Genomic DNA, 27,011 nt, shown 5'->3' on the forward strand with positions numbered 1-27,011 from the left:
TCGCCACTCAGCCTGCTGATCAGAGCCTGTCCTTGGCTCACAGCCTCACTCCCATCTCTTCCAGTTTATCTTCACAACAACCCTGTGAGGTAGGCTGAGCTAACGGTGAGTCACTGGCCCCAGGTCACCCAGCAAGGCTCTATGGCGGAGTGGGGATTCGAACCTCTGCTCTCGAACCAATGTACCACATGCACGCCCAGGGCCGGCTCACTCACTAGGCAATCGCCTAGAGCGAGATGGCCCTTAGGGGCACCAAACTGCACCCGGCCCCGTACTCTGGGAATTTCTTGATTATTTGTGTTTTTCATTCTTCCTAAAATGCATTTATTTTTTAACATTGGTGGGCACACGGGGGGGGGGGGCATAAGGGACCCTCGCCTAGGGTGCAAAATAAGCTGGAGCCGGCCCTGTGCACGCCCACAACCAATATGGCACATCCCATGCCATGCACAACTTGTGATATCTTGAACTGCAGCTGCTGAAGTGTATTCAGAAATTTTGAGAACCAGCTCTAGAAGAACGATTTTTTTCCCTGTTGTTTTTAACCCAAAGGACTGGCTGTCTTATTTTTGGTTCTTTAAGCAATGCAGGAAGAGCAGAACCCAGTCTAGCCTTCAACAATGTGTCTGGGGGGGAAGAGTTCAAGCAGAGATCCTTCCCATGCAAATAAAGCTGCTAGAAGCATGACTATAATTTTCATCTGTCAAATGCTGATTGTGTTAAAAGGGAATTAGATAGATTCTTGGAAGAGGAGCTCATCAGTGGAGACTCCATGAGCAGAGGCAGTAAACCTCTGAATCCCAGTACTTAGGAGGCAAAATCAGGAGAAGGCCTTGGCCTCTATGCCCTGTCAGCTGGTTGGCCATGGGGTGAAACAGGATGCTGGACTAGATGAGCCACCTCTTTATTTTTTCATGGTTCTCGTAGTGTTGCTGTTGATAGAAGCAAAAGACGAATGCTGAAATAGAACATTTGGTCAAAAGACTTTGGGACCACTTAAACTGCTTTCGGCAACTGCTGGAAGATCTCTCGCTATGCTTTGGTGGTGCTCCCCTCTGAAGGGGATATTTGTCCCCATATTATTTACAGGAAACTGGGGGCCTCAGGCTAAAATAGATTACCTAAAGACCTCATGCGAGCACCTGATTGGGGAGTGAATTAAACAGGGGACTTCCTAGTCACATTAGCAGTGAACATCACCTTTTACAAGGCGAACCTTTCTCCACCCCTGCATGTCGGGAAAAGCTGGCCCTGTCGCATTTCTGCCTGACAAGCAGTTGTCGGCACAAATAGGGCCAGCATAGACTTCTGAGACTAGTTGATGAAGGCCTCCATTTCTTCAAGGGGGTGAACTGAGGCTGGGGAATGAGGCTGGGTGAACTGAGTATGGGGAAATTGGGATGATTTAAAATCTTTTTTAAAATACAGATTTCCACTAGAAGCCTCTGCTGCTCCGCCTTGAATCCAGCTTTTCTTCCAGGTGCTACGCCTTGGCCGCTTCTGCCGCCTTGTCCATTACTTAAGAAGCAGCAATGGAGGCCCTTGGTCGCTCAGAGGACGTGCTGGCAAAGGCATCCCAGGTCTGGACGATGCTGGACGACATGGCCGAGAATTCTCCAGAGAGCTACCGCCAATTCATACAGCAACAGCTCAACAGCGCAAAGCAGCATTACGCTCCTCCCGAGCCACATCTGTGCGTGGAAGCCCGGATCTTGGTATGTTAGCGATGGACGCTGAAAACCATTGAGTTGTGCAGAGGTCCCCAGACTTTTACAGCCTGCCCTGCGGGCACCTTTGGAATTCTGACACAGTGTGGTGGGTAGCGTTCCCTCTAGGCTGAGTTCGTGTGAGCCCGCTCACAGTTTTTTAGCCTCCGGCTCACACATTTTTGTCTTCGCTCAGGAAGGATGGCTCCAGAGAAAACTGATTTATGCAGCAGCCAAATCGCTCGCTCCCAACTATACTGGCAGCAGCTCACAAAGTGGAATTTTTGCTCACAAGACTCCACAGCTTAGAGGGTGCATCGGTGGGCGCAGCCACAAAATGGCTGCCACAGCTTACCTTCAACCCCATAGTGAAAATCCGTGAGCTGTTGTTGCAGCTGCCGCCAAAGCAACATTGTTAAAAATCTGCACAGCCAATCCGATCTCCAGTGGCCAGTTAGAAGCGCAGCTCGCCAAAAGCCCCACATGGCCACACCCACTTGGTGGGCATCAGTAAAGGTGTGGGCAGGCACCCGTGGGCACCACACTGGGGGCACCACACTGCACTAGTGGGATGCAGTTGTGACAGGCGTGTCTACTTAATCTGCATTTTGCAGTCAAGTTCAGACTACAAAAGACAAATCAGATAGACATGCCTACAGTATGTAGATAAACTGTATTAGGAACTGGCACAATGGAGAGATCAGATGCAATTGTATTATCTTCTTCAGCTCATACTCCAAAAACACAATTCAGGGCAAAAATCCTGCTGATGGGTCATGCGTGCAGAACAGCGAGGTTACTGACGACTGCCTCATTTCACTGTCAGCTTTAGTAACAAAACAGGTTTTGAATTCCCTTTGCAGGAGCCAACTGAAACCCGATTGTTTGTTAACCTCTGCAGTTGGAATAAAGTCCCCCCTCCCCAGTCCCAATCCGATCCAGTCCCGTTAAGCGCCGGCAAAATGGATACGTTTGCAAAGTCAGGTGAGCAGAGAAACTAGGGAATGCCAAGCTTCCTGTTTTGCATCTTGATTCTGTGGGGTGTTGGCGGAAGAGCTCGATGCTGAATCTTGTCCCTCCACAAAGAGGTCTGCATAGAGGTGGCAGCGATGAATGTACCACTGTGTCGTTAAGGACGACTTGTTCCCATATGGTCCTGCCCAGGCACTACATTCATAAGCACTAGCCACCTGTGGTGCTTCAGCTTCAGAATGATATAGTGGTGGACTACAATCTGGGATACCCAGGTTTCAATCCCCCCTCTGCTCTGGAAGTTTGCTGGGTGACCTTGGGCCAGTCACACTCTCAGCCTAACCCACATCACAGCATTGTTGTGAGGACAAAATGGAGAAATTAGCTGTTGTAGATAATCCGGGTTGTACAGCCATGGTCTTGGCATTGTAGGACCTGACGTTCCGCCAGTAGCTGTGACTGGCATCCTCAGAGGTATAACACAGAAGGATGGAGTACTCTCTCTGTCATCTTTGGAGTACTTGACACAGAGAGAGTACTCCCATCTTTCTGGGTTATACCTCTGAGGATGCCAGTCACAGCTACTGGCGGAACGTCAGGTCCTACAATGCCAAGACCACGGCCGTACAACCTGCAAAATCTACAACAGCTAATGAACTCGGGCTGTGAAAGCCTTTGACAACAAAATGGGAAATGTTGGGCCTCTTCACTGACATTCTCCTGGTTATGAAATGTGCTCCCTCTTTTCTTGCACTTCTCACTTCCTCTAGGGTTGCCAACCTCCAGGTGAGGCCTGGAAACCTCCCACTATCACAACTGATCTTTAGACAACAGAAATCTGCTGCCCTGGAGAAAGTGGCTGCATTGGAGGGGGGGCTACGGCCATGTGCCCTGATGAGGTCCCTCCCTTCCCTCCCCTTCTCCAAACCCCACCCACCCCAGGCTCCACCCCCAGTCTCTAGCTCTTTTCCCAGAGCTGGCAAAGATTTGTGAAGCACCACACACTTTTCTTTCCATGCTTGAGAGGAGACGGATAGCAGGGTCTCAATTAATTACTCTCAGCCTTCTACAGTGAAGGATACGTCTATTTTGACGTATTTATTTCCTTCACTGCTTTTGCCCCAGAATTGAAACCAAACAAATGGTTGCCATGTAAACTAAGCCTGTTATTCCTGTTTGGTCCTGGAATCTGTTAAACAGCTTCATTATGCTGTATGCTAATTTACTCTCTACCAATATGTATGGACTGGTAATTTCCAATTTTGTTTCTGACTCTCTGCTCTAATTGGCCCTTCCTGGCAACTAACCCCGCCCCCTCTCTTTCTGTATGTAATGGTTGAGGAAATCCTGTTTCACTGTATCTGAAGAAGTGTGTGTACCCATGAAAGCTCATACCTCGAATACAACTTTGTTGGTCTTAAAGGTGCCACTGGACTGAACTGTGTTCTACTTTTATTTCCAGAAGACCTTCTGATTCTTGCTCCCATGTTTCATCTCCAGCCTGATGGTCCCCTCTAACGGTGCAGAATGGAGCTTAGGCAGGGCTTATCTGCACTCTGCTTTAGTGTAGGTTACAAGTATACAGCTTTCACTGATTTTATATCTACTGACTCCACGTCACCTTATGCACAGTATAGGAGAGAGGTGGTATATATTCTAAATGAGGTCTCTGTCTCCATCTCAAAGAGACAGAGCCGCACTATAACAGTGTGTATTCCACAACAGCAAAGTTAAATACGGTTTGAAGACCAGCTTTCGATTTTGTTCTCACAGCTGGCTTGTGGTGTCACCCTCATGCAATCAGATCTACAGAGTGCAGTAATGAATTTGGGTCTCCTTTCAGAGCCTTACAGCATCGTCGATATCGCATACAACCCGTCTGTTCTCGAGGGGGGGAAGAACCCGTTAGAGGAGGACCAGCTGATTCGCTTGTCACTCAAGTTCGTCGAGGAGCGTTACAGCCTCGCTCTGTCCCCCACGTACAGTATGGCAAAGCGTAAGCTGAAAGGAAGCCTGGAAAGGATGAGGCACAGCTTGCGAGGAGGGCGGCCAACAGCGCCCCCTTCCGAAAAGAATGGTAAGCAGCTGTCCAAATCACAGGCAAGACTAAAAGCAAAGATGGGGTTCAGTTAACTTCTCCCTGAACTTCTGGGTTGGAGGCTCTTAGTTCGAGACCCGAGTGCCGCATGACGGAGTGAGCTCCCGTCCCTGGCCCCAGCTCCCGCCAGCCTAGCAGTTCGAAGCAAGAAATTGCAAGCAGATAAATCGGTACTGCTTTGGTGGGAAGGTAACAGTGTTCCGTGTGCCTCGGTATCTAGCCACACCGGCCACATGACCACGGAAACGTCTTCAGATAGCGCTAGCTCTTCGGCTTGGAAACGGAGATGAGCACACACACCCCCTAGAGTTGGGTTCGACTGGCTTTCGAGCAAGGCTTTACTTACTAGATCAGCCCACTGGTCCACCCGGTTGCTTTGGAGGACTGAACAAAGGGCAAAGAGGCCGAGGCCTTCCCCAGCTGCTGCCTCCCAGAGTGCTGGTATCTAGAAGTTGGCTGCCTTTGTGTAGAGATGTTCCCTTTGGTCACCATGGCTAGTAGCCACAGATGGACTTCCCCTCAGTGAATCTGCCTTATCACCTTTGCAAGCAGGTGGCCATCGCCGCATCCATTGGCAGCAATCTGTTGACCACGGATTTCTTCCACTAATAGCAGCACTAGAGATGTGAAGGCCAGGAAAAAAAACGGTAAAAATTTTTTTTGGGGGGGAAACGGGTTTTTTCCGTTTTTTTTCCTGAAGCCTTTTTGTTTTTTTCCAAATTGGAAAAATTGAAAAAAGAAAAAAAATGATTATGGAACGTTTTATTTTAACATGATGAATAAAATATTTTAAGACCAGGTGTTCAAATATTTTCCAAATCATTTCTAAAATATATATATATATGGTATCAGATTGATGTAATTTCTGTGCACTGAGGACAAGCAAGTCCTAGGTTACAAACTAAACTCTCCAATGCAAGAACAAAATGCATTTCTTCCTTTAGGAGGTGCGATTGTCAGAAGAAAATAAAAGTTTCAGTTTTGTTTTTGCATGTGGGTGGGTATTCTGTTTGTAATAATTGTTTGGATACACTATATTTTTAATAGGCTAGTTGCGATAATTTCATGCCAAGTAAAAATGTCCATAGTCATATTTTATGTTCCTAAAGTAACAGAATGACTTTCAAACTAGAAAAGACAAAAGAGGTGCTAATGTAGCATTTTTTTCCATTTTTCCGAAAATTTCCGTTTTTTCCCGTGCTTCAACATTTCCGGAAATTTTACATCTCTAAGCAGCACTGCCCTCTCGTGGCCAGGAGCCTTGCGGTAGGTGGGGGGGGGGGCTTGCATGGAAGGACAGTGCCACCATCAGTGGAAGAACCACGAGGCCCAGTGCCCTGCATAAGAAACACTGAAACATTGACAGTGCTGCTGCAACTCAGTATTTTTTTTTTGTACCTTGGGCCAGTCATACTCTCAGCCTAACCGACCTCACAGGGTTGTTGTGAGGATAAAAAGGAGATGGAAAGACTGTTATAAGCCACTGTTGTAACCCACTGGGGAGACACAGTTGGGGTACCAATGAAGTATAGAATCATAGAGTTGAAAGGGACCTCCAGGGTCATCTAGTCCATCCCCCTGCAGAAGTTTGTATAAATAAATACAAAATAAATACTTATTTACGTGTATACTAAATAGACACACAGTCTGTTACATAGAGGCTGACCGTAGGTTGCCCAGTACCAGTAAATTAACTCCTTTAGCTGCTAGCCCTAGAATTAAAAAAATTGGCATGAAGCAGGCAAAGGGCCATGAATTTGACACCTGTTACATACTGACACGGTCACCCATTCTAATATTTTTAAACCCCATGTATGAAAGGTTCCTTGCGGAAAGAGGTGACCCTTGACCAGCTGCGGAACATCACAGCACAGGCGGAAGACAGCAATCTGACTCTGCTTACCGAAAGGACCGTCCCCCGTAAAGCCTGCCTCATCGAGGAGATTTCGAGCGCAGAGCGGCCAGAGGAACCGAAGTCTCCGGCCTATGAAGTGACCACAAGGAAGGATGCCAGCGGAAGAGCCCTGCAGCTTGAAGTGAAAGTTGAAGTGCCAGCGGTGCGCCGCGTCTCCGAGTGTAACCTGAGCATTTCTAAGGTAGGTCAGAACGATGAATTACGGTCGGCCCCACCTGCTCCCCCCTCCCCCCACCACCAGTCCCTTATCGGTCTGGTGAGCCTGAGTCTCTGGTAGCAGTTCCACATCTTTGTTTACAGAAAGCTTTTCAGGAATGCAAGAGTAAATACTTGCACAGTTTCTAGCTGTCTCTGAAGAAGTGAGCAGTGACTCAGGAAGGCTCCTCCCCTGCCACAAATGTTGCTAGTCTTTAAGGTGCTCCTGGACTCCTCCTCTTTTCTGCGGCTACGGACAGACTAAACTGGCTACCCAGTTTCACCTGTTTCCACTCCGCCTTCCTCCCCAGCAGGGACCCAAGGCAGCTGACATCGTTCTCTCCTCCATTTTAGCCTCACAACAATCCCTGTGAGGAAAGTCGGGCTGAAAGAGGGTGACTGGCCCAAGGTCACCCAGTGAGCTCCCAGGGCAAAACTGGGGATTTGAACCCAGGTCTCCAAGACACCAGTCCAACAGTGAAACCACGACACCACACTGGCTCTCTCTCTTTCTTCATAACAACCCTGTAAAGTCAGTTAGGTTAGGTTGAAAGAGTATCTGGCCCAAGGTCACCCAGCGAGCTTCCATGGCATGATTCAGAATTTGAACCCGGGTCTCCCAGATACGTCTGGCACTCTAAACCACCACCCCACACTGGTTCTCCTTTACCACTCAAGCGATGCTGTCCGACACCCTGTTCCCCACAGTGACCTACCAGCTTCCCCCGACAGAGCCGGCCCCTATTTTTGCCCTCCCCCCCACCAAGGAGCCCTGGTCTTTGAAGCCTACTGCTTCTGAACATAGAGGTTCTTTCTTGTTTTAGGATGACCTGTTGATGGAATGCCCGCCTCAATACCGACTGCACCTGAGTCTGCCGGAGTCTGTGGAGGAAGAAGCCGCATCCGCAAGATTTTTCAAGAAGAAAGGGCTCCTGCTGGTCACGATGCCGGTTTGCCAACAGAACCAAGATCCGAGTACTGAGTGAGCAATTATTTTAAAGGGGTTAAGTGCGCTGGCTCTTAGCCCGCATTCACTCCTCTGAGCCTTTGAGCAGGAAGCTCAGCTGCTCTTTGAACAGACGCGGTGCGCTGTCTACCACTGCCTAGAGATAAGATGCACCACCAGTAACAATGGAGATGCTGTCAGCAACAATGGCTATACGCATAATATCCCTTAGCCCTCCTTCAGTCTCTACTCTATACTGGGCAAACCGTAAGAGATAACCACATGAGCCTTATAAAGCAATAGCAAACTGTATACCGCTGAACAATTCCTACATTAACGGGAACAATAAAACACAGTAAAATTCTATGCTTCCCATGGTTTCTAGGATTGAAAGTACACCCGTGCCCTCTTCTCAAGAGTGCTGTTGCTTAGCTGGGGATATCAAATGTAAAGGTTTTCCCTGGCATTGCCCAGGGATTACCTGCAGATGGGCTGTTTAGATCTACGGGAAACAGACCACTCACCACAGTTGCCCCCCCCCCCCGATCCGAAAATTGACTTTGAGTCTCTCCAGACACAAAGGTGCTCCTGCTGGTTCAGGAGACAAGAAAGAACCTCTGGGCTGCTGCACTCTCTGTTCTGATAGGGCTGTCCGTAAGGCAGACAAGAAGCTGCCTTGTACGGAATCAGACCCTCGGTCCGTCAAGGTCATTACTGCCTACTCAGACTGGCCACGGCTCCCCAGGATCTCGGGCAGAGAGAGGTCTTCACATCACATCCTGCCTGGTGCTTTTAACGGGGGGTTGAAGCGGGGACCTTCTGCATGCCAAGCAGCTGCTCTTCCACAGCCCCTCCCTCTCACGGCCCCTTGCAAAACAGTCAAGTTTCGATTATTCCAAAGAAAAGGCTTCAGTGAACCTGGATCCTAAAAAATAGCTCAGCAGCCCATCCACAGCTCGCATGAAAAAGCCTCTCCCTACAACACGTCCCCCTCCTCAGGCAGGAAAAGGTTTGGGTTAATTTTTTTCTGAGGTGGGTGTCAATCCAGCAAGGTAAGCCGTCTTCCCAAGCCATATGAGCCGCAGGGTCAGCTGTGTGTGCATTGCACACGTCTGTAACACAAACACACACAGACACAAAGAAAGCACCGGGGACCAGGAAGAGCAGGGCTGATCAATTCCAAATGTTTAATGGAACACAAGGGCCCACAGGCCCAGTTTGGAACGAAGGACATTCTTAAAATTCATTTTTAGTGCAACCTGCTTCTTTACCAAAAGATTGTAGGCTTAAATTTCAACCAAAATCAGAAGGGGGAAAAAAAAACACTGTTAGGTGGTCTCACAAAAATATTTTTACCTCCACAGTATAACCTCTTTCTGAATATTTAGTGGATTTGGGAAGCACAACTTTACAAGAGACGATACTTAATGCACTGCGTATGGTACAGAACGATTCCAGGGTCAGTTTACGCTCTCTCGGTCATGTCGCACGGCAGCAGCTACACATGATCCTCTTTTGGAACGCAAACCAGGGGAGTGTTTTGCACTTTTACACCCTTCCCACTATAGGACACAGTGATAAATGCACCTTTGGGCACAATCTGGAAAGGAAACCATTTCCTACCACTCAATTTTTTACACTATTTACATGGCCAAAGAAATCCTGCCACTTCCAAGGCTTGGATGGCCAAGATAGCGATGCTGCAGCACCAGCAGCATCTCTGGTCTCAAGAAAGAGAGCGGCCCCCAACTGGAACTGGGACTTTGGCCACCACTGAACTCGCGAAGGGAAGCTGAGCACCCCTATCTTTCTCTGGGTTACAGCCAATAAGGACAACCGACCAGGGGCTTCTCTGCTGCACAGTCCTGGGGTTTAAACAAGGGGAACTGTGACCTTACATTCATGTCAACAGCCTGGATGTCACCCTGCAGTTCCGCCTTCAGTCTCAACACCCATCAGAATTTCCTCTCTTACCTTGCCTGGGGGGAAAAAATCCAAATGCAGAAATAGAGATGACACCATTTTTTTTTTAATCGCACCGTTCCCCTGAACCACATCTCCTGTTCAGAAGTGAAGCAGCATCTTAACTATAAAATGAAGGCCTGAGTGGGGGCGGGAAAGTGGAGTCTTGCAAGTTCTCCGGAAGAAGCATATTTTCAGAAACGGTTCAAACAAAATTTCTGCAGGTACAGTGGGGGACAGAACAATGCATTCCCTTTTGCATTAAAGTGCTTTCAAAGGGTTCCTGCAACTAGAAAAACCTGAATACATGCTGAATTCCCAAAGTAAACTGGAACGTGAACCATCAGGAGGCCCGTGTTCTGCTCCGTCCCTCACTAAACATATGCTAGTCTAGAGGACAGGAGGACAGAGAGGCCAGGCGGGTCCACTTTCCGTGATCAAATGGCAATTTCTTCACCGCCCCTTTCAGGTCTCTCTCTCTCTCTCCCTTTTCTTCTTAAAGCTTTTTGCAATCCAGCTTGCTTGCTTTTGGGAACTCAAAAGGGGCCTTCGGACGGCTGGGCCAGGCCTGGCCGGGCCTTTGTTCCCATGATCAGAAAGAAGCACGAGCTCCTCACATGATTCTACACAGCTGGTACGTTGTAAGAGGGGAAAGCCTGCAAATTCATCCACTGTACAAAATACAGCATTCGCTGGACTTGCTTCTGGAAAGTGCTGGCAAGCTAGTAAATCTGTACAGCTGGCAATAAAAATTACCAGCAACCGTAGGTATATTTATATATTTATATATATATTTGTTTAAAAAATAAAGAAAGGAACATTTGAGGGGGGGGAGGTGGGGATTATAGCAACATGGTGGCCGGCTTCTGCAGGAACTTCTTGAACTCGGCGAGCCACTGGGCTCCGACAGCCCCGTCCACAACACGGTGGTCGCAGCTCAGGGTCACTGACATCACGCTGGCCACGTCGAACCTGGGTGGGGAGAGAGGGCCCGGGTGCTTAGCTCTCTGAAAACCCAGCCCAGAAAAGAAAGTCCTGGTCCAACCTACTGTTTTGTTCAAAAAACCCTCTCTTCAGGTTGCAGCTGCACTTCTTGAGCTTTCTTGAACCCAAATCTGTCTGGATGAATACACAAAGCTGCCTCTGATCTCCTCGCTTATCATCGCCTGCTCGGACGGGCAGCGGCTCTCCAGCAGACTGAACACTGGCAGGCTCTTCCCGATGAAACCAAAGCTCCCCCCCCCCTTTACTTATTTTTTATTTCCCATGTTTATAGCCCACCTGTACACAGGGTGAGCTGAAAAGTCTATATGAAGAGACATCCAGGAAGCACGCTGGATGTTGATACAGTCAATGTGAGGAGACATCAAACGAGCAACGTACTAGGAGTGCCGAAATGTGAAAGAATAGAGCAGGGGCGGCCAAACTGTGACTCGGGAGCCACACGTGGCTCTTTCGCACATGTTGTGTGGCTCCCGGCAGGGCAGCTGAGAAAGCGAAGGGGAGGTGTGCCTCCCCGATTGGTCTTCCCTTCCCCAGCCATTGTTCCCCTTCCTGGCTTGAGACGGGGGGGGGAGCAGAAAAAGAAAGCCACTCTAAATGCGTTCTCAAAGACCCAGCCCTACAAATATCATTGCACAAATAAATGTCATCATCAATATCTATTTTTGTCCCTTTTGTTTTTATTTCTGGCAGTCTCATTTAACGTTAATAAAAAGCAAATCTGCCTATTTCCCAATAAAAACACGTCTGCAATATTTGTTCATGTCATGCGGCTCTCAAACATGTGACGTTTACTCCATGTGGCTCTTACGTTAAACAAGTTTGGCCACCCGTGGAGTACAGCATATTATACCTGATACAGAGTGTGGATATAATGAAGGAGAACGGTATTTCATCAGTAGCCACTTTAAGAACATAAGAGAAGCCAATGCTGGATCAGACCAAAAGCCCATCCAGTCCAACACTCTGTCACACAGTGCCCAGAAATACCAGCGCCATCAGGAGGTCCACCAGTGGGGCCAGGACATTAGAAGCCCTCCCACTGCTGACCTTTCAGATTCCTGGTTTCTGAATTACGTTGCACTGATGTTGAAACTATTACAGTGTACCCTCAACTGACTGTGCACCAGGGTCCTCCTTTGGCTAACACTGGTTATGTCAGAGAAAGACAGTGTCAAAACATCCAGAACTAGTGCCACAAGCAGCCCAGTCCTGTGCACGCACACTTGGAAGCGTGCTTTGGACAGTATCTGATGAAAGCTTGGGTTTTACAGTCTTTTTTTGAACCCACTGATTGGTTAAGGATCTATGCGTCCTTTTGCACTGCCTCAGATTACGTCACTGAGGATTCTGCAGGGGAGAAGAGGCCGTTCAGGCAAACTGCAAGTGAAGAAGAAAGCATCGGCCCCGTCTTCCCCACGAATGATGGAATGTCCCCTTTGACTGTAATGCCCCAACGCTGCTCCTGTACGCACTGGCTCGTACCTAAGGTATCTAAACACACTTACCCCTTTTCATTATCTGCCGGCACCAGCCGTTTCTCAGAAGCACCAACGGCCAAAATGCAAGCCTGTGGAGGATTGATGATGGCAGAGAAGTTCTTGATGCCGTACATCCCTAAATTGGAGACCGTGAAAGTTCCACCCTGTCAAGAAACACACCGTAGTTGTAATTTTAAAAAGCAGGGCTTTTTTGGTAGAAAAAGCCCAGCAGGAACTCATTAGCATAACAGGCCACACCCCTGACAGTGCTGCTCATTAGCATATTAGACCACACCCCATGCCTTCCCTTGGCTTGCCCGGGCAAGGCCCCCCCCCCCGAAAGAAAGGGAAGGCAGTTTAAACTGCCTTCACTTGGCTTGCCTGGGCGCCCCGTGGCTGCAGGGTGCCCGGGCAAGCTGGCCTTTGGACAGGCCAGGGAAGACACGGGGAGGCATTTAAAGGCCTCCCCGATCCTTCCAGGGCCCCCCTGGCCCCCCTGCCTCAGAGTCACGGGGGTTACTCTCCAGGCCTTCCCTCTGTAGCCACGCACGCAAAGGTTTTGGGTGTCGTGGGCGTGGCCAACTCTGAAGCCAGCCGGAACTCCGTTCCTGTGCGTTCCTGCCCAAAAATAGCCCTGCTAAAAAGCCATAAATAAATAAAATAAAAAAGGAAACAGTGTCGTGTTCCAGGTCATTGTGCCTGGCAGGTTGTCACCTCTGCAAAGGAAGAGGACACATGAACACATGAAGCTGCCTTACACTGAATCGGAACCTCGGTCCATCAAAAGTCAGTACTGTCTACTGAGACTGGCAGCAGCTCTCCAGGGTCTCAGGCGGAGGTCTTTCACATCATCTATTGCCTAGTCCATTTTAAAACTGGAGATGCCAGGGATTGAACCTGGGACCTTCTGGATGCCAAGTAGATGCTCTACCCGCCGAGCCACAGCCTCTCCCCTAAACACTCTGCAAATCTGCTTCCTAGACAGCCATACAAGCTCAAGTCTCTCTGGACATCCAGACTGCAGTGGCGGCTTTGGGGAGGCGCTCCCGGTCCACACTCCTCACCTGAAATTCATGCGGCTGGAGCTTGCCCTCGCGAGCTTTGGCGGCCAACGTCACAACATCTTGGTTAATGGAAGCCAGTCCCTTTATATGCGCATTAAACACAATTGGAGTTATGAGCCCCGCTGGGGTACTGACTGCAACGTTGACGTCCACCACGTGATTCCTGGAAGAGGCACAAAGAAGAAACAAGTAAGACCGGGGGGGGGGGGGGGGGAGAGTGGCAGGAACTCCTTGCAGCCGATCCCTGCCTGCCTTCTCCAAACCCTTCCGACCTCACTTGCTTGCATGAGAAGTTCCGTAACAACCAGCCACAGCCCCCAGGGTGCTCAGAGGGCTCCGGCGTGCTCTTAGGTGCAGCCGCTCGTTATCGAGAACTCTTTAGGTCATCTTAGGGCTGATCACTTACTGCCTAATGACTGTGTCCAGCCAAGAGGAATTTGCTTCAGGCACCTTCAGGCAAGCCAGCGCTGCGGCCTTAATAATGAAGTCGTTGACAGAGAGCTTAACCTTCTCCGGCGTCTCCTGCAAAGACAAGAAAGCAGAGGGCGATGTGTGCTGAACGGCTCATTCTCCAGGGCTGCTCTGAAAGGGAGGGCCAGTGCTTCTTCCCACCATGGTCCCCCACCTAACCACAAGGACGGCAAGAGACAAGGACCCTGTGCAGGCCTTATTGAGGGAATGTAATCCTTAACGCCAGGAAGAACCAGTTTGGCGTAGTGGTCAGAGCGCCAAGCTAGGATCCGGGAGACCCAGATTCAAATCCGCAATCAGCCACGGAAGCTCGCTGGGTGTCCTTGGGCCAGTCACTCACTCCCCATTTAACCTACCTCACAGGCAATGCTCCCTCTAAGCTGTGGAGTCCTGTGAGCAAAAATTCTACTTTGTGAGCTACTGGCATTAAAGTTGTGAGCAGGTGGACATGGCTCCTGCATAAATTAGTTTGCTCTGGAGCCCTCCTTCCTGAGCGGAGACAAAAATGGGTGAGCCGGAAGCTTAAAAAAGTGAGCTAGCTCACACTAACTCAGCTTAGAGGAAACACTGCTCACAGGGTTGTGAGGATAAAATGGAGATGGAGAGACTGTTGTAAGCCACTTTGGGTCCCCACTTGAGAGCAAAGTGGGGTATAAGTTGACTAAATTCCTCAGAGCAAACAGGAGCCGAAGTAGGCCGAAGTCTTCTCACAGGCTGGCTTGCAAAGGTGCAGCCCTCCGTCCCCGAGAGAGCCAGTCTGGTGTAGTGGTTAAGTGCGTGGAGAACCGGGTTTGATTCCCCACTCCTCCACTTGCACCTGGCTGGATGACCTTGGGCAAGCCACAGTTCTGTCAGAGCTGTTCTTGAAAAAGAGCAGTTTCTGTCAGAGCTCTCTCGGCCCCGCCTACCTCCCAGGGTGTCTGTTGTGGGGAGGGGAAGGGAAAGGAGTTTGTAAGCTGCTCTGAGACTCGGGCAGGGTATAAATCCAACTCTTACTCCTCCTACTCCTCCTCAGGGTCTCCCCTCCTCCTTTCAGAGCAAGCGGCTCACTCTTCTCCCTGAGCAGGAATTCCAGACAAGAGGCCTGCAGAAGGTGGCTTGAACCACCTCTCCTCAATTCGGCCCTGATGACACATTTGGCCAGGGACTGAAACCCGTCCCCTCCCCTAAGCTTCCTCTGAATTAGAGTGCACTGTGCGCTTCCCATCTCAGGTTGCATGTCCTCAGATCTGGGCCAAGAATGCACAGCAGGGGGGAACCTGACACTTGAGGGATGCACGTGGGCCCCTAAATAACATGCAGGAATTCCCATGGAAGGCAGGCAGGGCGCATACAGCCCGCTTCAGCGTCTCGTCTGCCGCACGAGGGAAGCTCAACGAAACATTAAACCATCACTGAGAGAGGCAAGAAGCAGCCCGCTTCCACCCAGGAGGTGCACGCCAATTCCCTCTCCTGCCCCCCCCCAAAAAAAACGCGCTCAGACGGCCTCAGTAACAGCAAGTTACCTGGTTGAGCTCTTTCCTTAGCACCAGGATTTCTCCCATGTCGATATCAACAGAGAGGTAGTAATGAGGTATCGTTTGCTTGGATTGCATCAAGCGCTGAGCGATCACCTGCGAGCAAGGACAAAGGTTAAAGGTCTAACGCAGGCCTGGCCGACCCTGGAAGCAGGACCGACCGGACCGCTACTTTCTTCAGGTGGAGGACACCACGCTGGAATATTCCCCCTGGGATGTTTCTCGCAAGCAGAAAGCTAGCAGATATTGAACGGGAAATTTTTTATCCTTGCCAACTTTGCCTTCTGTCTGTTTTTTAATGAGCACGGATTGCTTTTGCACGTAGGAGCGTCTGAAAATGGTATTCGGCCTACCCGTAACTTGAAAAGGTACAGCTGGGTTTGAGTCCAGGAGCCCCTTAGAGACCAATAAGATTTTTTTTTGGGGGGGGGGGTAGAAGCTTTTGGGCGTCAAACCAGTCCCTTCGTCAGATAACCTGCCTCAGAGAGCTCTGGCTCTCGAAAGCGCCTGCCCGGAAAAGTCCCGTTGATCTCGAAGGGGCTCCAGGACTCAAATCTGGCTGTTCTACCGCAGACCGACACGGCTGGCCTCTGAGACGCCCTTCTTGAAAGGCTCTCGTCCCTCCTACGCCCTTATTTGGTGGCATGGGGACATCGGGCCTTTGTACGGAGCCAGAGAGGACGCTGTGATGCAGGGGTGGCCAAACCTGCTTAATGGAACGGCCACACAGGATAAACGTCAGATGTTTGAGAGTCGCAAAGACGTGAACCGATATCACACACACGTTTTTATTGAAAAACATGCAAATTTGCTTTTTGTTAACATTAAATGAGACCGTGTGAAAGAGCCGCGTATTGCAGTTTGGCCACCCCAGCTGTGAGGTATTATCCGGAAGCTGCAGCTGGTGCAAAACACCGCGGCCAGGTGGTTGATGGGAATCCCGATTCGGGACCAAATCCAACCTGTGCTAAAGACGTTGTACTGGCTGCCTATAGCGTACCGGGTCCGCTTCAAGGTGCTGGTTTTGACCTTTAAAGCCCTTTATGGCCAAGGTCCTGCATACCTAAGGGATCGCCTTTCCCCGTATGTTCCCCAAAGGACACTGCGATCGGGGTCCCAGAACTGGCTGGTCCCCCCAAGTTTCAAGGAGGCCAGACTGGTGGCAGCTAGGGCCAGGGCTTTCTCGGTGGTGGCTCCACTCCGGTGGAATGAGCTCCCGGAAGAGACTAGGGCCCTGCGGGACCTTTCACAGTTCCACAGGGCCTGTAAGACAGAGCTCTTCCGCCAGGCTTTTGGAGCCACCACCATTAACAACCACTAACACCGCCACCGCCAAAAATTAATACCGACTTAGGCGGAGCCCTGGCCCGTAGGTCCCTCAAACATAGCCAGTGCCAATGACCTGAGATAGCCACAGAAGGCCGAAGACCCAATTGGGATAATGAGGATGTTGCTAGCACTTTATCTTGTTTGAATTTTAATGTCATATTTATTAATGTATGTGATTTTGTTATGATTGTTGGATGCGAATTTTATTGTTGTAAGCCACCCTGAGCCAGCCTCGGCCAGGAGGGCGGGATAAAAATTTAATAAATAAATAAATTTCCTCAACACCCTCCCTCTCCCACAAACCCACCTCAGCACCCAGGGGAGAAGGACTGTCCAGCAAAGCCCCGGCTCGGGCTCTGAAGCAGAGATCTGGCAGCCCCTCTGTGAAGGGGGAAGGACCGGCTCTTTACCTTGCGAATATTGGTGATTGGAATATCGGTGAAGGCGCCTATGGAAGGGGCCACAGCAGCTGCCGCCGGTGCAGCCAAAGGAGCTGCTGCAGGTGCCCGGGCCTGTCAGGAGAAAAGGTTTTCAGTTAACAGAGACGGGGAGCGGAGAAGAGCCACCCAGCCACCACCACCCCTGAGAGGGAAGGTGACGATTCATTCCTTTTCAGGTATGCCACTGGATGGGTTTTGAAGTCTCCTCCTTATCCCGCATCCAAAAGACAGCAGTTCTGAAACCCTACTGCCGCCCCCTTTCGTGACTCTCCGCAGTGCACCAGAAAAAGGCAGCTCCCGATCCCCCTGCATTCAGTGCAGTTTAACTAACTGAGAGCCCCGGGTGTGGGGGGCTGCAGGCAGAACAGGGCTGGGAAGGCGAGGGAGCTGGCAAGCAGGGAGGCTGCAGGGGATACGGCACCCACAGCAGTGTTCCCTCTAAGCTGAGTTAGTGTGAGCTAGCTCAGTTTTTTTAGCCTCCGGTTCACCCATTTTTGTCTTAGCCCAGGAAGGACGGCTCCAGAGCAGCCATATCGCTCACTCGCAACCTTAATGCCATTAGCTCACAACAAGGTAGAATTTTGCAATGTTCCCTCTAAGCTGTTGAGTCTTGTAAGCAAAAATTCCACTTTGTGAGCTACTGGCATTAAAGTTGTGAGCAAGCGGTTTGGCTGCTGCCTCAATTAGTTTGCTCTGGAGTCATCCTTCCTGAGCTAAGACAAAAATCTGTGAGCTGGAGGCTAAAAAACCGTGAGCCAGCTCACACTAACTCAGCTTAGTGGGAACACTGGTCACAGGACTCCACAGCTTAGAGGGAACATTGCTCCAGAGCCGCCACCCCCCCTGAGCTGAGACAAAAATGTGTGAGCTGGAGGCTAAAAAACTGTGAGCTAGCTCACACTCACTCAGCTTAGTGGGAACGCTGGTCCAGACCCAGCCCGGGCAGAAAAGACGTGTGGCCAGAGAGCAGGCTGTACTCACCGGGGCAACCTTGGATGGCACAAACGATTCGATGTCTTTCTTTGTGATCCGCCCGTCTGGTCCCGTGCCTGGGGTGGGCGTGGAACACAAACATTTTAAGCAATACCCGGGGGGAGGGGGGGGCTGCCTGGCTCGGCTGCCCCAGCCGTCAGAAGTGTGCTGAGGGCCGCCACTCACCTTTCACTTGTGACAGGTCAATTCCTTTCTCTGCCGCCAGCTTCTTTGCCAGGGGGCTGACGACCACCCGGCCTCTAGGCGTGCTCAGTTTAACTGAAGCGGGGGCTGCCGACGGGGGCGGTGGAGGAGCGGCCGCCTGGGGGAAAGGATAAGGCATGGTAGGTCGTTACCGGCTGGCTTGCGAGCACCTTTAAGTATCCCCTAGTGCACCTTTCCCAACCTGGGCATGAGTCTGTAGCACAAATGGACAGGTGGTGGGCTGGGGCATCATGCAGACCCTTCCAGTCCAACAGCCAGCGGAACGAGGGGTCTGTGCTAGCACGGGCACGGTCTGAGAGGGCAGGATCCCAACGGGAGCTGGTCAGGGAGCCACTCTTCTTCAGAAGAGGGGTGAGAGAGAAGAGACGGGATTGCACAGGACGGAACGATTGTCAGAAGTGGGCTTGAACACCTGTGTGTTGGAGAAAATGTAGGGTGGAGGGGCCCTATATACATGGTTGGCTCCTCTGCCCGGTTCTACAAACTTTCTGGAAGACGGTTCTTGACAACATAAAGTTAATTACTGGACATTCCCTATATTTCACGCCTGAATGCTTATTATTAGGTCTGGAGTTGGTGGGAGACCACTATTCTTATACAGAACAATGTATTTTGATGATTTTGCTTTCGGCAGCCAAATCTTCTATTGCCTCGTTTTGGAAAGTGTCTTTGTCTCCTCCCCGGGATCTGTGGTGAAAAAAGATTTGAGAGCAATACCTGCAGGCCAAGATTGCCTTTAATACTATGAATCCACCCTCTCCTCTAGAGCTGTAATCACTTTCAAAAACACCTGGCGGCCCCTATTAACCTTCTTATCACGTTATAAAGAAATTCCAATGAATCTGTGTACTAGCTTTAAGAATATGTAGTTTTATCTAAAAGTGCAATTAATGAATGTATCTATTGAAATCCTATATGGAAAATTATAGTAAGACTTTGAAAGAAGGAGGAGGAGGAGGAGGAGGAGGAGGAGAAGAAGAAGAGGAAGAGGAAGAAGAGGAAGAAGAGGAAGAAGAAGAAGAGGAAGAAGAAGAGGAAGAAGAAGAAGAGGAAGAAGAAGAAGAGGAAGAGGAAGAAGAGGAAGAAGAAGAAGTAGTAGTAGTAGTTAGTAGTAGTGGACTGAATGCTCCAAGCTCAACAGACAGCCAAGCCACCTTGCAAGGAACACCTTCAACTCTAAACTGACTCAGTCCCCTCACAAGGAAGTGTTTGAGAGGGCAGACCAATCTGGCAAATAGGCTGCAGAAGCCAGACTGCCAATCCCCGAGGAGGACTGACTTGGGGGCAAGGGGGGAGCGTACTTCCATTTCCAAAACCCTCCTGTGCAAGGAAAGGAATTCTGAAGAATCTGGGCTCAAGTGGACACCCTGGTCGGGGACCTCATGATTCCTCTCCCCACCACAGAAGGCCCCCCAGAGGTCGTCCTTACAGGGCTCGGAGGCAAGGCCCTCGGTGGGGTTGGGGGCCTGACGTCAGCAGCTCCGACATCCTTGTAGTCAGCAAACGCTGGAATGTCCGACTCCTTCTCCACAATGATACAGAGCGGCGTTCCCAACGGCACGTCCCTCGTGCCTTCTTCCACCAAGATTTTGGCCAAATATCCTTCTTCTTGTACTTCAAAGCCTTAAAGGGGGGGGGGGGGAAAGAGAAATTGTTTGGAGAAAGAATCAACACTCACAATTCCCACTGCACAAAAATCCGCTAAAGCCACATGCTTACATTCATGCACACAAATTCTGTGTAAACTGCAAATACGTGTGGGGAAGGGATTGTCTTGAATTTATCAAGTCCTGGACAATTTTTAGCCAAAAGCTTCACTGCTAGAAGACACGAAAAACTCATGAGGCTGCCTTACACAGAGCCAGGATTATTGGTTCAGCAAGCTTGGTACTGTCTACTCTGACAGACGGCAACTCTCCAGGATCTGAAAGGTCTTTTCCCATCCTGCGGCCAAGGCCCTTTAACTGCAGATGTCAATGGGCTCTTATCGCTGAGCTATGGTCCCTTCTACGAAGCAGCCTCAGTCAGACTGTTAACCCATCCGGCCCGAGTGTCGGCGGCTCTCCCGGGTCCCAGGCGGAAAAAGATCTCTTCCTGCACCTGCAGCCCTTTAACTGGAGACGCAGAGACCGGAAGTGGGAACTCCTGCATGCAAACCAGGTGTTGTACGTCACCAAGCCGTGGCCCGTCACCGGGGGGGGGGGCACCTTTTTGAAATGCAAACAGAAACCATCCCTCACAGCTTGCGTCGAGGGTTCAGAGATGTCTCACCTATCGTTGCTTTGTCGGTCTCAATTTCGGCCAGCAAGTCTCCTTCGCTCAGCTTCTCACCGACTTTCTTCTCCCACCTCTGAACGGTCCCCATCGTCATGGTGGGCGAGAGGGCGGGGAGCATGATCTAGGGAAATAAGAGTGCACACACACGGGATCTCAGTGACCCAGGGGCAACAAATACAGACGCATGAGGTCTGGCCAACGGGGTGGTTCTTCACCCAAAGAGTGATTAGCACATGGAATTCACTGCCACAGGAGGTGGCGGCGGCTACAAGCATGGACGGCTTCAAGAGGGAACTGGATAAACACACAGAGCAGGAGTCCATCGGTGGCTCTTAGCCACAACGTATAGAGAGGAACTCTCAGGCTGGGGCAAGGGATGCTCTGTGTTCTTAGTGCTTGGGGGGGTCAACAGTGGGAGGGCTTCTAGTGTCCTGGCCCCACTGCTGCACCTCCTGATGGCCCCTGGTATTTTTGGCCACTGTGTGACAGTGATGGACTGGATGGGCCATTGGCCTGATCCAACACTGGCTTCTCTTATGTTCTTATCTCTCCTCTGGCTTCCTTACATGGGGTATCGATGAAAGGTGGTACCTGGAGGCTCTTCTCCTTCCTGCACAGACTCTAGTTCGCTAAACAGCCCCTCCTGATACCTTCGCAGAAGGGGAAGAAAGGCTGTGACACAAGGGAGGTTTCCCTCCCACCCACCCACCCCCCAGGGGGGCAGCCCACGTCATACCGACAGCTCCCCCCACATCAGCGTTCCCTCCAAGCTGAGTGAGTGTGAGCCAGCTCACAGTTTTTTAGCCTCCGGCTCACACATTTTTGCCTTCGCTCAGGAAGGAGGGCTCCGGAGCAAACTGATCGATGCAGCCGCCAAATCGCTGGCTCACAACTTTAATGCCAGCGACTCACAAAGTAGAATTTCCGCTCACAAGACTCCACAGCTTAGAGGGAGCGTTGCCCCACGTCCTTCAAGGCTGGACTACTTATTCTCCACTTGCACAGCAAGGACAGACTGATAAGACTCCCGCTGCTTCTGCTTATGGCTTGCCAAGATTTTACAGTATAAGAAAGAATTAGGAAACCTGGCAAGCAAAAAAAGGATAACCTAGGAAAGATACAGATGCAGACGGATGACGGCCGATGCGGTACCTGCATGTGGGGAGGAAAAGAGCTGCCCGGAGCCTGAGCGGAAGGCTGAGCTGGTGGCGGTGTGGGGGGAGCCGCTGGTGCTGCTGCCGCCGGTGGAGGGGGAGGCACTGAGGCTGCGGGGGCCGCAGAATCCAAGGCAAAGTTCTTGAAGGCATCAACAAGCTCTGGCCTAGCGGAAGGCAGGGAGGAGACATGAGCCCACACAGAGGGGAGAGACGGGGCACGGGGATGGCGGCACCCAGGAGACCCCCCACGCCCCTGAACAACCACACAGTTGGTGCCGTGCACAACACAGAAGAGGTGTGTTCCCTTGTCCAACCAGGCAGAAAGGACAGAGGCCCAATGGGAAGGCTTGGAAAAGGTGCCCTCAGCCTCCTTTGGAAGAGGCTTGGAAAATACATGCTCAGGACCTGCTCATTTGTTTGCAAAACTTCTATGCTGCCTTTCCACCTGATCAGGGAACCCCAAGCATTGGAGAAATTAAAAGCAACATTTAAAATTTTTAAATTACACCATGAAAACACATAAAGAGACAATGCCAAAACCAGAGAGGAGGACCAATAACGGTTACTTGGGGTATGCCAAATGAATCAAAAATATCTTCACCCGCTGGCAGAAGACATCCATAGAAGAGGAGGAGGAGAAGATTGGATTTATACCCCGCCCTTCACTACCCAAAGGTGTCTCAGAGCGGCTTACAAACTCCTTTCCCTCCCCCTCCCCACAACAGACACCCTGTGAGCAGTGTTCCCTCTAAGCTGAGTGTGAGCTAGCTCACATTTTTTTAGCCTCCAGCTCACAGATTTTTGTCTTAGCTCAGGAAGGATGGCTCCAGAGCAAAGTAATTTATGCAGTAGCCAAACTGCTTGCTCACCACTTTAATGCCAGTAGCTCACAAAGTAGAATTTTTGCTCACAAGACTCCACAGCTTAGAGGGAACATTGCCTGTGAGGTAGGTGGGGCGAAGAGAGCTCTGACAGGAACTGCTCTTTTTCAAGGACAGCTCTTGTCAGAACTACAGCTTGCCCAAGGCCATCCAGAAGAAGAAGAAGAAGAAGAGATTGGATTTATATCCCACCCTTCACTACCCAAAGGTGTCTCAGAGTGGCTTACAAACACCTCTCTCTTCCCCTCCCCACAACAGACACCCTGTGAGGTAGGCGGGGCTGAGAGAGCTATGAGAGAAACTATTTTTCAAGAACAGCTCTTATCAGAACTACGGCTTGCCCAAGGTCATCCAGCAGCTGCAAGTGGAGGAGTAGGAGAATCAAACCCGGTTCTCCCACATTAGAGTCTGCGCATGTAACCACTGCACCAAACGAGAAGGTTCAAATTGCAACACATCAGCCACAGAAACCACAACACAGGATTGCCTCTGAGCGGCCTGCTCACACTTCAGGGAATTCGGGAAAAGGGATTCCTAGTCGATTTGAGATGTGGCACAGTTAGCCAGGTTAGGCCTGTGCCTATGGAACAAGGCTTTGGAAGTCCAGAAAAGGTTTCACTGCTGCTGATGAGGGCTACAAGGCAGAAAAGGAAAAGGCGAGGGATTGACAGAACGGAAAGGGTCAAAAGGGGGTGGCAGAAACGAAGAAAAGAAAAGCAGGTGGCCGCAGGAAGCGAGGGAGCCCCACAAAGCCAGCCACAAGCCTACTACTCACTTGTCCACTGTGATGCATATGATGGCTCCGATGGGAACGTCCCGTGTCCCTTCCGCCACCAGGATCTTGGCCAGGTAGCACTCTTCCATGCACTCGAACCCCACCGTCGCTTTGTCTGTCTCCACCTTTACGTGCAGACAACCGTTTGGTTACAGCAAAGGAACCCCCAGAATGCCTCCAGAGCTTCACCCCGCCAGCCCCCCCAGTATCAAGGAGCCTCCCTGCTGAGACTACTGCAAGGACCCAGTCTCGCCCCAACCGCAGGGGATGATGGCAACAATCACAAGGGATTCGTCCAGAATTCATCGCTTCATGTGAAATGCGGTGTTGGGAGAGGGTTTTACAGGTGCCGCTTACCGCCAAAAAGGCACATCAGTGGGTTAGAGATCAAACCAAGCCTGAACTCTCCCTGGAAGCTAAAATGACTGAACTGAGACTATCGTATTTTGGTCACGTTACGAGAAGTCACTGGGAAAGGCAGAAATGCTGGGCAACGTTGTAGGTTGCAGGGAAAGTGGAAGACCCAACATGAGATGGGCCGATTCCATCCAGGAAGCCACAAAGGCCCTCCGCTTGAAAGACCCGAGCAAGGCTGTTAATGACGGGGCATTTTTAATGTCATTAATTCATAGATTTATTTATAAATTCGGTTTATAGCTCTCCCTCCCCGCAGCACAGGCTCAGGGCGGCTCACAATCAGCACAAGCCTCACATAAAACAATTAAAAACATTTAAAATCAATCAACATATTTCGACATTATTAAGTGCTCTCGATGTTCAAATTAAATTACCATAAAGATGGCGTATTAATGCTGTTATTTCCACTCAGTGCCATCTGTTCCGCTTAGCGCTATCGATATTTCTTCCAGGGCCAGATCGTAATGATGGTACAGTCGTGGCGGCTCCTACTCAAACGCCTGGCGGAAGAGCTCCGTCTTGCAGGCCCTGCGGAACTGTGCGAGGTCCCGCAGGGCCCGGATCTCCTCCGGGAGCTCGTTCCACCAGGTAGGAGCTGCCACCGAAGATCCATCAAGATGGATACCGTGTTAGTCTGTCTATAGTAGTAGAAAAGAGCAAGAGTCAAGTGTTGCCTTGAAGACTAACAAAATGCGTGGCAGGGGAGGAGCTTTCGTGAGTCACGACTCAGCCCCTCCCCTGCCACAAATTTTGTGAGTCGTTAAGGTGCTCCTGGACTCTTGCTCCGTTCCATTCACAGAGTGGCCACAAAGAGACTTGGCAGCACTTAATGCGCACACAGGGCATGAGGCAACCTTCTTCTGTGCCAGAACCTTGACCAATCAAGATCTATGACTGGCAGCAGCTCTCCAGGGCCTCAGGCAGCGAATGAGCCTTCACAAGTGTCAGCTAGCTGCCATAGAAGATTGAGAGCTGTTGGTCCCCCCCCCCTCGCTCACCGGGCATCTGCGCATGCCCTATCTTCCCTGTGTATAATCTTCTCTCATGCATTCCTGTCTGCAAATGCTAGGCAACGCTTATCAGCAAGATTAACAGGTGTGTGGGGAGAGCTGCTTTGCTAACTGTATAATGAACTGCACCGTGTGAAGCTGTAATTGTTTCGGTTTTAGGGAACGTTGCTTCTCAGGCTTTTGAGCGCGTAACCTGAAGTCTGCCCGCTCGGCGGGAATGGAGATTATTGGTTAATGCCCTGTTTGAATGTATTACATTATTCCTTGCCCACCCTGGCCCAGGTATTCTGGACAGTGAACTTGTTCCTGCTCTATCATGGCTTTAATAAAATACTACTTTGCTTAAACGTGTATTGGATTAATCGCTGTGAGGGGGACCGGACAACAAGGCCTGCTACCCAGTCCTTTGAATGCAGCACGCCAGGGACCTAGCCCTGAACCTTCTGCACGCCAGCCAGATGTCCACTCCGTAAAAGAGGGCATTTGCAAGACATTGAAAAGAAGGGTTGTGGGGCCAGCCCGAAAGGCAGGTCCTGCCTCCAGTCGAGGTACCTCGGCTATCAGGTCCCCCTCGCTGATCTTGTCCCCTTCCTTCTTCTCCCAGCGGGCGATCGTCCCCATCTGCATGGTCGGGGAGAGAGCGGGCAAAGGCACCTAGAAGGGAAAGGGGTGGGCAGAAAGGGAACAGGTCATTTCCAGCGGGGCACAGGGCAGGCCCCGTAGCGACAGTGGGGCCGCTTGGGCCCCCCACCCCCATTTACTGCCAGGGGTGGATTAACCATGAAGCAGACTAAGGCAGGTGCTTAGGGCCCCAGGGCCAAAGGGGGCACCACAAAGTTGGGGAAGGGGTGAAAAGCTTAGTTTGTACAGTATATGGTGTTATCCTATGAATAAAATTTTGTATTGCTGCAACCTGCATTGTCTATCTGGGCAGACAGGTCAACCACGAAAATGGACTGGGGGTCAGTGTGGAAAGGAGGAGGGGCACCAAGATTGGCCAGTGCTGAGGGCACCCGGGAGCCTTCATCCGCCCCCAGCTACTGCCAAGGCCCCCTGACTTCCCACCCAGCCCAGACCCCCCCCCCGACTTTTAATTTTTAATTTTATTTACGGCACACATTTGGGTGTGGGGTGCCTCCCCGATTTATTTAAACCCTCCCCCCAATTTAAAAAAATCCCGGCTACGAGCCTGGCACAGGGACACCCCCCCCCCCGCACAGCCCCTTCCTCCTACACCCACTCCTGTAACTCGGGCATTTTTTCAACAGATGCTCCTTCGCTTGAGGAGGAGGAGGAGGAGGGGGCTCCAAAGAGGGCTAAGCTGGTGGCAACTTGGGCCTTGCACGGGAGCAGGATCTGGCAAGAAGAAGAAGGAGAGATTGGATTTAGACCCCATGGCCCTTCACTACCCAAAGGAGTCTCAGAGTTGCTTATACACTCCTTTCCCTTCCCCTCCCCACCACAGACACCCTGTGAGGCAGGTGGGGCTGAGAGAGCTCTTGACAGAAACGTCTCTTTTTCAAGAACAGCTCTTATCAGAGCTACAGCTTGCCCAAGGTCATCCAGCAGGTGCAAGTGGAGGAGTGGGGAATCAAACCTGGCTCTCCCAGATCAGAGTCCGCCTGCAGTTAACCAGGACACCAAACTGGGGTGGGGCGTCCCCAACCTCTGGTCAAAAGGGGTCCCGCAGTGCGGCAGGAGGAAGGGGGACCCCGGCAACGCTCCCTCTAAGCTGTGGAGTCTTGTGAGCAAAAATTCTACTCTGTGAGCCACTGACATTCAAGCTGTGAGCGAGCGATTTGGCGGCTGCATGCATTAGGTTGCTCTGGAGCCTTCCTTCCTGGGCTGAGACAAAAGTGTGTGAGCCGGAGGCTAGAAAACGGTGAGCCGGCTCACACTCAACTCAGCTCGGAGGGGACAGTGGTGACACAACCCATGCTCCCTCTGAGCCTTGGAGTCCTGTGAGCAAAAATTCTACTCTGTGAGCCACTGACATGAAAGCTGTGAGCGAGCCATTGGGCTGCTGCATCCATTCCTTTGCTCTGGAGCCTCCTCCTTCCTGGGCTGAGACAAAAGCGTGTGAGCCGGAGGCTAGAAAACTCTGAGCTGGCTCACACTCAATCAGCTCAGAGGGAACCCTGGTGCCCGGTCCCACCGGCTGTGGGAGGGGGAGAGAGAGAGAGAGGGAGGGAGGGAGGG

The 27,011-nt window shown here is 50.9% G+C and overlaps 2 protein-coding genes across 2 annotated transcripts; one reads left to right on the forward strand and one right to left on the reverse strand.

Moving 5' to 3' along the window:
* Nucleotides 1–58: 58 nt before the first annotated feature.
* On the forward strand, nucleotides 59–7,872 carry PIH1D2 (PIH1 domain containing 2). Its single transcript, XM_015418014.1, has 6 exons — nucleotides 59–89; nucleotides 1,481–1,715; nucleotides 2,570–2,690; nucleotides 4,522–4,755; nucleotides 6,598–6,872; nucleotides 7,711–7,872. Exons 2-6 carry the CDS (start codon nucleotides 1,533–1,535, stop codon nucleotides 7,870–7,872), a joined length of 975 nt encoding a protein of 324 aa, XP_015273500.1. The 5' UTR covers nucleotides 59–89; nucleotides 1,481–1,532.
* A 2,751-nt stretch (nucleotides 7,873–10,623) lies between these two features.
* On the reverse strand, nucleotides 10,624–25,462 carry DLAT (dihydrolipoamide S-acetyltransferase). Its single transcript, XM_015418023.1, has 13 exons — nucleotides 25,365–25,462; nucleotides 23,386–23,510; nucleotides 21,725–21,893; nucleotides 20,567–20,693; nucleotides 19,725–19,918; nucleotides 18,257–18,392; nucleotides 18,080–18,147; nucleotides 17,069–17,170; nucleotides 15,318–15,425; nucleotides 13,748–13,863; nucleotides 13,342–13,504; nucleotides 12,305–12,441; nucleotides 10,624–10,766 (listed from the first exon to the last, which is right to left on the reverse strand). The coding sequence occupies exons 1-13, from the start codon at nucleotides 25,437–25,439 to the stop codon at nucleotides 10,637–10,639; spliced, it is 1,650 nt and encodes a 549-aa protein (XP_015273509.1). The 5' UTR covers nucleotides 25,440–25,462; the 3' UTR covers nucleotides 10,624–10,636.
* Between the last annotated feature and the right edge of the window lie 1,549 nt (nucleotides 25,463–27,011).

The sequence above is a fragment of the Gekko japonicus genome, unplaced genomic scaffold (genome assembly GCF_001447785.1).
Source record: "Gekko japonicus isolate JY-2015 unplaced genomic scaffold, Gekko_japonicus_V1.1 scaffold1241, whole genome shotgun sequence".
Lineage (NCBI taxonomy): Eukaryota > Metazoa > Chordata > Lepidosauria > Squamata > Gekkonidae > Gekko > Gekko japonicus.